Raw genomic sequence first — 12,905 nt, forward strand, 5'->3', positions numbered from 1 at the left:
CAACATGAGTTTTGATTAATTATGTCAAGAGACAGAGAGTGTGAAGATAATTGATCCTAAATCATTATAGAAACTGGAAAGTCATCATTGTTTTTGCTACCAATTTAACATTATGCTGATTTGCCCTATTTGCTCCCAAACAAGAAAAACATTGGATAATATTTTAATGCCACCCTTTTCCCCAGCACATTGGAGCATTCTGGACTGTACCACATTGTCAATTTCAGTAACTGTATCCTCTGCTCATCATAACTGCAGCATGGATAAAAGCTTCCTTAGTCATCTCTAATCATTTGTTTAAAAAAATAAAAACATGACAGAGCTTTTTTTTGTTTATTGTTCAATAAAAACGTGCCCCCTTTACAATCTGTTGCTAAAATACCCTGTCATTTGGTGACACTGCGCTCACGTAATGTCTTATCTATTATTTATTTGCCAAGAAATCCGCCACAGAACACTGCTTAGCTTGGCTCAAATGTAGTGATGACTTCAGTGGGTATGTTGGCCTCAGCAGGTGACCGATAGAAACAGGTCAGATGTACCATCTAAGATTATCCACTAGATGGCAGGTTAACTCTCCCGACAATGATAATCCAGTCATCCGTTTTAACTGCATGAATCCTGGCGCAAAGGCTGCAAATCAAACGCCAGCACGTCAGCAAACACTTTAAAACACATTTCATTATTCATTCAATGATTTTTTTTAAAGAATAAATGAGAATTTTCAACCTTTTTTTTTTTTTTTTTTTTTTAGAGTTTGCGTACAATGAGTAAAACATTTCTCAGAGTTTAGATTTTGAATTTGAATGTGATTAAATAAAAATTCAACTCATAGTCAATGAGTTTCATTTTGGCAAATTGTAGAATATGCTGAGTGTTGACTGTTTTTAGATTTTAGATTTTTTTTTACTTTGCTGTGTGTTTACATCAACAAAGTTTTAAGAAAAATCTCATTAAGTATAATAAGTCTTTAATTTCAGAGAAAGGATTAATTATCTCAGGTGCTGTATATCATTGTCATAGTAACAGCTGTCATAGATAATAGAACTACATGCTGCACTAGTGTAGTGCTGCATTTCACCCTGCAGGGTTTTTCCCAATACGTTCTCCTAGATGTCCAGGCACGTCTGTATATCCATGAACTCTTCTTCAGACGGCTTCTGGAGGAAGAACAAAATGTCCTCAGTGTGTAGAGTGGTCAGGCTCATTGAGCATCATGATGACAGAAAGAAAACAGACATTAAGGAGGAGATCAGGACCTATAGGAGGAGACATATTCAGCTATCATCTGTACATACATTTCCAGTTGAAAGGTCATCACCAATCTTCTCTTTCCTTTGTTATCTCACCATGTCTTTGTCTCTGTCATACACAGACTCATCCACTCTTTTATTTAATTTACTATTTGCCTTAATTTAATAACTAACTACATTATTACTAATGCAGCAAACAGGTAACACGTTAGAATATTAATTCAGTATGTGAGGGGAAAAAACACAAAATGGATTAAACTACAATACACTATAATGTATATTACATTACTGTTATACTACACTATTAAAAAAAACATTACGGTCCCACAGTATACAACATATACTATACTGTACAACACCCCTGTTGTACTTTTTATACCACAATGACAGTAAAACAATCCATCAACAAAGCAAACACAAAAATATACAATGTCATGAAAATTAGAGTTGTTTTTTTTATTTCATTCTTCTTACTTTGATACTGACACAAATGAAATTAACAACTGAATACATTTATTATTATGAATGGATACATTTATTATTAGGAATGATAAGTTGAACTGAGCTTGTTAAGAAAGATCTCTTTATTGATTTCTTTGTTTATTTTTTCACCACTTTTACATACATTTTGTTGCTTTAACAATGTTTGTGGGATATAAACTCAGGTATGGATACTGAGTTCAAAGTACGAGATTTGAAAATGTGTGTTAACTTGAATTATTCAGTTGCAGAAAAATATGTCTCTAAACCTTCTCTCTCTTTTATTGTTAATTCTATTTGTATATCAGTCAAATATCAATCATCATCATATCATCTTTGTGAAATAAAATTCAGTTCAAACACACTTAACTTAGTGATGTGTGCTGTGAATAATAACAAAGATAATTAACCATCAACATCTGAATTATTAGTACCGACAGTAAAGCCAAAGTGAATTAGGGCGAGATGCTTCAGATGTCCCACCCTCCTTCATCCAATTATCCAGCCCCTCCCTTTAGACACACACACACACACACAAATACAAAGGTCTACATATGTGACACACCTCCAGCATCCCAGTCACATGCTAGCCAATGAAATGAAAGCTATTTGATTTTAGCATCAACACCCAGCTCACGTCACTGGGTTCCCCCTCCTCTCCTCCTGTGTGTGTGCATGTGTGTGTATATGTGTGTATGTGCGTGCAGTGTGTGTCCTTGTGCATCTATGTGTTCACATGCCTGACAGGATAAATCCAGCTTTCCCCTCCACTCTCTCTCTCTTTCTCTGTGGCTCTGTCACTCACACACACACACACAGACACACACTCACAGGTGCTGCTCATTGGCAAACCCATCTTTCACACACACACACGCACACACATTTCAAACACACAAACCCAACAGAGGGTATTAGTTGGTCCACTTTTCTGGTGCTGAGGAATTTCGTATTTTGTCTTCATGGAGGATTACCACAAACCAGACCAGCAGACAGTGCAGGCGCTGAGGAACATCGCCAACCGCCTCCGAATCCACGCCATCAAAGCAACAACTGCAGCGGGCAACGGGTGAGTCCCCCAAAAGTGTCTCACACATCAGCTTAAATATTGTGCATGCAATACAAAAAGCACACATATTTAAAAAATGTCTGCAAACAGAGTACAAACTTCTTTGCAGCATGCACAGATAAAAAAAAAGTCACAGCTCTTGAACTGAATATGTGCATACACACACACACACACACACACACATAGAGTCAGACATGCAGTGTGTGTGTGCAAGTCAGGGGCCAAAGGAACAACATGTCCTGCCTTTGTTCTCCTCCTTTGGTCGACTGATTGAATCATTTCAACATCCACTCTTCAATTTTTAATTAGCCGGCTTTGATATTTCAACTAAGAACTGAATGAAATGAAAATATCTTCACTTCATAAAGTGCTTTAAACAGCTTTTTGTGCTCATGATGATGATAAATATGAAAAAGAAAGTGTTGCAGAAATTCACACTGTTTTTGTAACTCTTTTGAGAATAGTTGCTATATACACATACACTGCAAGACACTTGTATAAAAACAGAGATTTAGACTGAAAACTTTGCAGATGAGATTCACATTGAAGAGAATGCCTAATAATGTAAATATAATGTACTGTCTGGTGTTGAGTGCATTTAGATTATTTGACAATTGTATATATAAGTGGTTTTGAGGATAAATGTTTCTTTACTTGACTGTATTTCTGGCTTTGGAATTGAAATATCATTCTCTGCTGTATTGCGCACAATAGACCACCATGTGCAGAGCTGGCTTGTGTGCGTGCTGAAGAGATGCTGTGCATGCTTGCTCGCTTCAGTTTTGCAAAAGAAAATGACTTATAAGCGAATGTTATATATTGAATATGAAGTCCTTTTATAGATTTGTATAAAGTCTGCTGTTGTATTGTTCCATGTGTGACATCATATCATTCAATCTGAAATGAAATAGTCAATAATGTAAGTTTTTATCCCACTATAATTGTCAGTGTTTGAGCAGCTACATGAAATGAACTAAACATACGTTTTAGAAGAGTAGTGCAGAGTTATTGTATTATTGCACAGTTCTGCAGAGTTTGACTTTGCTGAGAACAAAGGGATGTAAGACTGAGTGGATTTTGAGAAAGAAAAAAAAATCATCACCGAGAATATTCAGATAATCTGAGTATTAATTGCTTTGTTAAAACAACAAATAACGTCAGCTTCTAATTCTTTATTCTTCTCTTTTTTTTTGATCACGTTGTGAAATAGAAAAACAGTGTTACACATGGAAAAGGCCAATTAGCATCATTATTAGGGGTGCAAGATATTTCGTAGGTTCCAGTGTTTGAAGGTTTTGGTGGTCATGTTGGAAGTTGATGGTTGTATTATACCATTTATGTGTAAGGATTGTTTACAACAGCAATACAAAGAAAGAATTGAGTTCTCTTTGTTAACCCACTGACGGCCTTTGTTTGGAGCACACAGCATGTTGTCAAGGCTCTCTGACATGCTCTAATAGCATTGAAAAATTGTCTTCATGAAGTGTATCTGAATCCACATTTAGTAAAAAAAAAAAAACGACTGGTCCCTCATATAAATGTTTGGGATTCTTTGGATTTCGACATCTTTAGCAAGAATTTTGAACAAAATTGGAATTTTTTTGTTGTTCCTCTGATACCACAAGTTGAATTATCCTCTCATTAACACACATTCAGATCTGCACTGTGGCATTTAAAACAATAAAACACCACAAATATTTAGTTTTCGTTCCACTCAAAAGGATGTTGGTTTTTTTCAATTGCTATTATTTTACTTCTCTTGCTGTTTTTTCATTATAAGTCTTGACGTATTAACCTGAAACATTAAATGTGAGACAGTGAGTGTGTCTTTGTGTTCACTCTGTGCATGTTTAGCTTCATAGCATGTCTTCTCTATGTGTAAATGCACTGTCTCTCCTCTGTTGTGCAGACACCCGACATCATGCTGCAGTGTGGCAGAGATCATGTCGGTGCTTTTCTTCCACACCATGAGGTACCGCTACGACGACCCAAGGAACTTCAACAACGATCGCTTCATCCTGTCCAAGGTGAGGGTCAAAAAGTCCTGCTGGTGGCCATTTTCTCAAGTTTTTCTCCCTTTCCCGAATGTAAACCTTACAACTGAATAAATCAAGCATTCTTATTGCAAAAGATAACATCAGATTGTTTTTTTTTTCTCTTTCACAGGGCCATGCTGCTCCGGCCCTGTACTCCATGTGGGTTGAAGCAGGCTTCCTGAAGGAAAGCGAGATGCTCAGTTTGTGCCACGTGGACTCTTCCATGGACATTCACTCAACCCATGTAAGCTCTAACATACTGTCACACACTGGGGGATCATACCATGGAGCAAAAGACATCATACCAGCTGTGTAGTTTCTTGAGATTTGACAATATGTGTGTATTTTGTGTGCATTTCAGAAGCACCAGTTTATGGATTTGGCCACCGGCTCTTTGGGTCAGGGTCTTGGTGTGGCCTGTGGAATGGCTTACACTGGGAAATACTTTGACAATTCCAGGTAATATCTCACACATGCCCCAAAAAACCCCCTCACACCAACACACATGTGAAAACAGATACTAATTTGATCATTTTCTTTAAGCTTTCTACGTATTTCGTTAGCTTTAGATTAGATTACTTGCATGAATGCATAGAAAAATCTGACACGGTCAAAGATTCAAATCATAATTTTGTTTTAGGGGGGTTTCTGAGCTTTGGGTGTGTAAGATTAAGCATTCAGGATTTTCCAGATTCTGTGGGCGTGTGCTCCAGCTACATGCTCTGCTCGCCCGATTCTTCTGCTCTAATAATCACAGGCCCAGCAGTTTTAACGCAGTTCATTCTCCGCTTTCAGGATCAAATTTAAGCAATGTGCTATCACCCATGTATCTATTTTTTTGTCTTTTACTCTAATTTATCAACACGATATGTTTTTCATTTTCCTTTGTTATGTGTTCCCAGTTTAAAAAAAGAGAGAGAATTGAGAATCTAAATTTGACATATTCGGCTGATCTTGGACTATATGCTCCAAATGACATACCCTACATATATTACAATCATTTTCTTTATATAAAATAATATTTCCCATTCAAACAACCCTGGGATTCTTAAGTGAGACATGATTCAGAGGCAGGTGTGAAACTCAGCTCATGCCTTCAGGGCCCTCAGTAAGCTTTTATCCTCCTGTCACAGCTGCTTACAGACTGAACTGTCAGATGCTGCAAAGAGAATCAATCTGACTGGAAAAGTGTCAGAGAACATTTTCACAAGATCTGCATCCTCTTGAAAGCGCAGCACCCCACCCTAATGTGAACAAACACCTCAGATACACATATATACACCCGTATACTTATTGTGCAGTGGCGTGCGTTCTCCTCCTCAGTTACCGTGTGTACTGCCTGCTGGGGGATGGGGAGATGTCAGAGGGTGCTGTCTGGGAGGCCATGATGTTCGCCTCATACTACCAGCTTGACAACCTGGTGGCCATTATGGACATCAACCGTCTGGGCCAAAGTGACTCTGCACCCCTGCAGCACCACGTGGAGAAATATCAGAAGCGCTGTGAAGCTTTTGGGTAACTGCATCGAACAGAAATATATGGTTGTAGAGGCTAACAGTGTACTATCCTGTATTTGCTGGTAGATTGATGAAAATACAACAGCATTATTTATTTTCTTCAGTTTTGTCCATTCCCTTTACCTTTCTGATCAAACTGTACCAAGTGTGTTCTAATGTGTGTCTTTGCTGTTTGTGTGTGTAAAGCTGGCATGCCATCATTGTGGATGGACACAGTGTGGAGGAGCTTTGCAAAGCTCTCAGCCAGGCCCGTCATCAACCTACCGCCATCATTGCTAAAACCATCAAGGGCAAAGGCATTCCAGGTAACAAATCATAAGTCGCTTTCACTTCTTATCTCTTCAGTGCATACCATGGGCAAAGGCACACAGTATCACCTTTCCAGTGTATGGATCTGCCTATTCAGTGCCATGTGTCTGGTATTTCAGCTGCAGAGGATAAGCTCGGGTGGCACGCCAAACCTCTGCCTAAAGATATGGCCGAGATGGTCATGAAGGATCTGCAGAGCCGCATCATGAACAGCAGCAAGCACCTGTACCCTCCTGCTCCCATGGAGGACTCCCCACCTGTCAGCCTGAGGAACATCAGGATGCCAAGCGCACCTAGCTACAAGGCTGGAGAAAAGGTTTGTCAACATCCACTCTCAGCGGTGTTCCAAAAGAATTCAAACCTCGGAGGCAACTCCTGAACAATGTTTGAAGATGAACCGATACATTTTCATTTTCTCTCTTATTAGATCTCTACACGGAAGGCGTACGGTGTGGCGTTGGCCAAGTTAGGCCGCTACAATAACCGTGTGGTGGCTCTTGATGGAGACACAAACAACCTGACTTACTCAGAGATCTTCAAGAACGAGCACCCAAGCCGCTTTGTGGAGTGCTACATTGCTCAGCAGAACATGGTACGATCCCCCAGGATTCTCAAGAACTTTGCCCTTTTCACAATCCTTAAAGCTCCTGTGAAAAACTATTCAATTTGTGTCTGTTCCCCCCGTGAAAAAAGCAGTACCTCTTAACTCTTGAGAGGTATATATGTCTCGCAAAATATGTAAGTGGACAAAATGTCCTTTGTGTATCACTCATTGGGAATATTTTTGCCCCGGAAAACTTAAAAAGTTAAAGGCTGTTTAAAGCATTTGCTTTTAATCACTTTGTCTGACACCTATCCCCGGAAGCGGTTACAGTTATCAAAAATAACTTATTGAAAATAGTCAAGCTTTATGCTGATGGTCTCATTTTCTTCTGTAGCTTATAAGAAGGCATTAATGTTATTTTCAGTCTTTTTCATAACCAGTTATAAAATCCTCACAGGAGCTTTAAGAAACATTTTTTTTTATATTTACAAATATTTTTTTGTTCTAAAATTCTCTATAATCTTTTAATATTTTTTTAAACAGTCTCTCTTTAGTATGGTGATTTTGTTTGGTGAATTGCATATGTACAGTCTTTCATCTCACAGCTGTGAGTATGCTTCCGGCTCATTTGATTATATATGAGTTGTCCATCCATAATTTAAAGACACAATATACGCTCCTCCTTATGGTCCCTGTGGCTGCAGCTGACACCAGTGGTTACGCAGCACAATTACTTTGCCCTCTGTCATTATTTTAGCTAATAAGATTAAGCTCATATAATTTGGAGAAAGGCGATCAGACATGTGTTCTTTGCGCTGTTATGACTCCAGCAGCAGCCGATGTAGGTCAGCCATGTGTGTGATGATAATCAGACTTGACAAGTGAATTCAGAGGTAAAATATTAATAAGCGCAGAAGGGTGGGGCCATCTGGCTCAATGCATGAGAAAAATCTAAAGTTGAACAGCTTATAGGGAAAAAAATGCTTTGCATTTAAATCAGGGGATTGCCACTACAACACAAAATAGCGTCTGAAATACTTCTTTTACTACATTTATTTAATTTATCGTCAACAACAATTAGTTTTTTTTGGGGGGGGGGGGGCAGCTGCCAGTTCAGAAGCAGTTTGTTTCTCCGATTGTATCTGTAAGCATTTACCTTACATCACTTTTGCACTCCATGGATTTTTGGATATTGTTTCTGGGAAAGCATGAAAAGAGCTGGATTGTGCAGAGTTTGGGAGATAGGACAGAGGAAATTATTTGTAAGAGGAGGCATGCCACTGATCCATCCATATGGGGAAATAAGCTCTGGAGATTTAGAGAAAACTCTCCTCCACAACTCTCTACTTAATGTCCCCTAAGTAAAAAAAAAAAAAAAAAAAGCCTTCAATAAGGTTTGTCCTGCAGATGTTTGACCTTTTGGGTGATCTTTCTGAGTTCAGGCCTGTTTAACCTGTCTCCATGTTATCTGACATATGAGGTTTGTTTGTATTGTTTGTGCTCTTATATGTATAGTAACGATGAACTCCTTTCCCAGGTCAGTGTCGCCATGGGCTGTGCCGCCCGTGAGAGGAACGTCGTGTTTGCCAGCACTCTCTCTTCCTTTTTCACCCGCGCCTACGACCAGCTCCGCATGGCAGCCATCTCTGAGAGTAACATTAACGTGTGCGGCTCCCACTGTGGCCTTTCCACCGGTTTGTACTCCACTCACCACAACCTCAGTCAACCACCTTACCCACCCAAACCTTCACACAATTTTCCTTTCCTTTCCCTTCACAATGAAGCCAGACATTTTCACACAATATCCCTAATATGTTAGTTAAAAAAAAAAGTGTGTTTGTGAGTGCAATCCTCTCTTTTCCCGTAAATCCTGTGATTTCCTCACCTTTACATCACTTTGGCCTTGCAGCTAGTTCTCACTCCCCCCCCTTTCCTCCCTTCCTGCCTGTCCTGGAAGCTGTCAGCAGGAGAGCAGGTGTTCCTCTGTTAGCGCAGGTATACTGCATGTAAAGTCTGGCTATATGTTTGTGGATCTGCATGCATCTACTCACCTGACCTCACAGTTACTTATGCAGATATTCTGAATGTTGGGCGTATGAAGCTTACCATTAATGTATCACAGGAGAGGAAGGCCCCTCTTTGATGGGTCTGGAGGACGTGGCAATGTTCAGGGCTCTTCCTACAGCAACCATCTTCTACCCCTGTGATGGTGTGTCCACAGAGAAAGCTGTGGAACTGGCTGCATCCACAAAGGTAAGATCTCGACACAGTGTTCAGGCTCTGGAAGATTTACTTTCTCTCGGAAAGTCCCACTGGTGATTGCATTTATTTTATCTCGTAATTTAGGGTGTTTGCTACATCCGAACCAGCCGCCAAGACAGTGCCATCATCTACAATAGCAACGAGGACTTCCATGTTGGACAGGCCAAGGTGAGGAAGTGCTTGTGCTTGCATAGCAGTTTGCAAAATGTGTGAGGAAAATCAGGAAAACACGGAACAAAAAAAAACAGTATCAAGCCAAACACTATAGGCACTGTAATGTGAAACAGAAGATAACACATTTCTTGATGCCAGGTGGTGTCTCAGGGCAAAGAGGACCAAGTGACTGTGGTTGCAGCTGGAGTGACTCTGCACGAGGCCCTTGCTGCAGCTGAGCACTTAAAGAAAGGTGCAGTACAACAAATAAACACTCCATGTAACGTCAGACATATCAAACAAATGAAAATGCAATATGTTTTACTTTAATGCTGTATGAACGTATTTTAGGATTAGCCAGAATTTGTACTTGTTTCCATAAATAACACCGCCAATTTTCTGAATTTAAAACAATTTAGTAAGGTTGGACTCTTCAGTTTTAACGCCTTTAGTTCTGAAACATTTCTCTGAATTTTAAAGAAACATATCTCCTTCAATAATTGTCTTCTGACACTCTTCCCAGCATGCAGTCCGGCCTTTTGTTATGCTCTCACTTGCATACATGATGGCTGCTTGATCTGAAAAAACACCTTAAGTAATAGTTAATACAGTTTGTGGTTTAATTGTTTCACTGTTGTGTCTTGTACATCCATCGTCTTAATTTAACTTTGATTTCTTGTTACTGTGGAAACCCATGTTGAACTTGGATATCCTGACCTTAGAGATATTATTTAAACAGCATGTTCCAGTTGCAATGATGTCATTAATGGTATCACCATATATATTTGGGTTCTCATCTGAATTACCTGAACCTTCCAGAGAGGATCTCAATCAGGGTCATTGACCCCTTCACCATCAAACCTCTGGATGTGAAAACCATCATGGACAACACACGCTCCACCAGAGGACGCCTGCTCACCGTGGAGGACCACTACTATGAAGGTCTGCATTTAAGACGCTCATACTGTTCAGCTTCTACATAATGTATGACCAACGCCAACTCAGCAGCAACAAGCTCCTCAGCATGATGTAGCTGGCCATCATTGGTCCACATCCTCGGGTGTGTTGCGGTGGCACATTTTCATTGGTTCAGTGAGGGGGACGCAGTGCGGTGGCGTTTGTCTATTGGCTTATAGGAAGCTGACTGTTGTGTGCAGACAAGGTATCGGATTTGTGGTGCATTTTTGTAAGTGCGAGAGCCAGAGAGGCAGAGTGCTGTCAGATTTCCTTAACTGTGCGTGTGCCCGTGGGGCTCTCTGTGACCTAGATAGAACAGACAGCCAGGCCTCGTGTCTGTGAGGGAGAGAGGGGAAGGCTGATGGCATGGACACCACTAGACAAAGGATACTGGGCATCAGTCTGATGCTGGGATATCATCACATTCAGTTTCATTTAAACCTGGATCATATTATGGTGGTGTAGTGTTAACATGTAAACTTGTGTGTAATGGTTTCTTGTCCTGTCTATTTACTGTGGATACTGCATGTAATGCATTTATGCATATTTACAACCTCATCTTTGATGTCAGTAAAGCTCTAAACCTTTCAAGGCAATTTGATCTCTCTATTTATTGGTTCAATTCTACGTGTTTTCAAAACGTTTTGTTGTTTTGTTGAAAAAAAAAAGAATTCAAATCAAATCAAATATACGATAAAAATATATATTTTTAATTCTTTAAAAGATGTCAAATTAGTGCTTTAGTGCTTTTTTATTCACTACTTATATTATAAGTACGTAAAAGCGTAAAGTATTTATTGATGATAGTAATTTTTTGGTTTTGATTATTGATGGTAAAAACGTTGGTCATTTTAATGCCATTTCTGAGTATTTCATAACGTTTACACAAAATTGTTTATCAGCAGCAAATGAATCCATAATAAAATGATATCATAAGTTTAAATTAGTTTAAAACAGTTTAAAGATAAGGTCAAACTCAAACTACTACAGATAAATATCCCTCTGTTATATCAAAGCATGAGCAATGAGACAATTGACGGGGGGCGTTTTCCTTTAATAACTTTTCAAATGTTTTCCCACAGGTGGTCTCGGGGAGGCAGTTTCCTCAGCTATGGTCAACGAGTCCGGCTTCAATCTGCACCGTCTGGCCGTGTCCCACGTCCCCCGCTGTGGCAAACCCCATGAGCTGCTCAAGATCCACGGCATCGACCGGGACGCCATTGTGCAGGCCGTCCGCAAGATGGTCAGCAGCTCCACCAACGCCAAGTAACTTTCCTCCCTGCCCCACCCACCTGTCTGATCACACCCCTGCAGCTGATGGTTAACCGTCGAATATGTTTTTGATTCACAAGACACCCAGCTCTTAAAAAAAAAAAAAAATCCTTCACTGTGAATGCCCTTAAGTGTGTACTGAAGTAATGTGATTTTGTGCTTTACACTTTGAAGTAGATTTCCACCTTTTGACCCTTCTTTCATTCATCCATCACCCCACACCAAAGGACAGAGATATGCACATATCCTCATCATACAGAAATCAAAATGTGGCAGTAATAACTATACTTTGTGATGCTCTTGTGTGTGTGTGTTTTTTTTAAAAAAGCTCTTTGATGACATTAATCTGGAAATGTTTTTATATTGTTCTGATGTAGCCCTTTATAAAAATGGGTGGGGCCTAGCTTCAAAGTAAGTGTTGATCATGACCACAGTGTCAGAAAAAGACAGATGAGTTGTTGTTTAGTAGAAGGTAGTGGGAAAAAAATAATCAAACAAATGTAGTTAGGTCGTAAAGAGCAGTCACTTAAAATCACATCTTAAGACTACACAAACTGTTGTGATTTCAATAGTTGTATCATTTCTCTTCAGCACTGTGTGTTTCTGAGTTTACCATCAACCCACACACCTCCATGTTCATTTGTGCTAGTCAGACATCTGGAGGGTAGCAACAGTGTGATGATAGTGACATCGTCTTTTTTTAAACACAAGTTGGAGTGCTGAAGAGAGGAGAGGATGACTGTCTGTGAGTGTAAAGGTAGTGTTACATCTGACTTGTGAACCCAAGAACAAACACTTTCTTTGTTACTTGAAATTTTGTATGTACCTTACTTTCATGTAATAAAGCCCTCTGCATTTGATACTGTGTCTGTGATAGTCTGTCACTTTCTTTCCTATATAAAACAAGGCTGTTTCTGCAGGTGGACAACGTTTTTCTTCTTGCACAAAGACTACAACTCACCGCTATATGTTTGTTGTTTAACTCGAGCAGGGTAAAATAATGTTGGTATTTCCGAGACAGAAAGCTCACATCTGAATGATCATCTAGTGTGTGTT

The 12,905-nt window shown here is 39.6% G+C and overlaps 1 protein-coding gene across 1 annotated transcript; it reads left to right on the forward strand.

Moving 5' to 3' along the window:
- Positions 1–2,496: 2,496 nt before the first annotated feature.
- LOC109997375 (transketolase) lies at positions 2,497–12,709 on the forward strand. The gene is made up of 14 exons (XM_020651837.3): positions 2,497–2,799; positions 4,709–4,826; positions 4,966–5,079; positions 5,197–5,294; positions 6,159–6,350; positions 6,539–6,657; positions 6,781–6,977; positions 7,089–7,253; positions 8,743–8,899; positions 9,328–9,458; positions 9,552–9,635; positions 9,780–9,873; positions 10,440–10,562; positions 11,660–12,709. The coding sequence occupies exons 1-14, from the start codon at positions 2,693–2,695 to the stop codon at positions 11,845–11,847; spliced, it is 1,887 nt and encodes a 628-aa protein (XP_020507493.1). The 5' UTR covers positions 2,497–2,692; the 3' UTR covers positions 11,848–12,709.
- Positions 12,710–12,905: the final 196 nt, after the last annotated feature.

The sequence above is a fragment of the Labrus bergylta genome, chromosome 5, assembly GCF_963930695.1.
Source record: "Labrus bergylta chromosome 5, fLabBer1.1, whole genome shotgun sequence".
Taxonomy (NCBI): Eukaryota; Metazoa; Chordata; class Actinopteri; order Labriformes; family Labridae; genus Labrus; species Labrus bergylta.

Coding starts and splice junctions, on each gene's coding strand:
- LOC109997375 (XM_020651837.3), top strand. CDS start 2,693: ATGGAGGATTACCACAAACCAGACCAGCAGACAGTGCAGGCGCTGAGG. Junction 2,800..4,708: donor ACAACTGCAGCGGGCAACGG/GTGAGTCCCCCA, acceptor TCTGTTGTGCAG/ACACCCGACATCATGCTGCA. Junction 9,459..9,551: donor AACTGGCTGCATCCACAAAG/GTAAGATCTCGA, acceptor CTCGTAATTTAG/GGTGTTTGCTACATCCGAAC.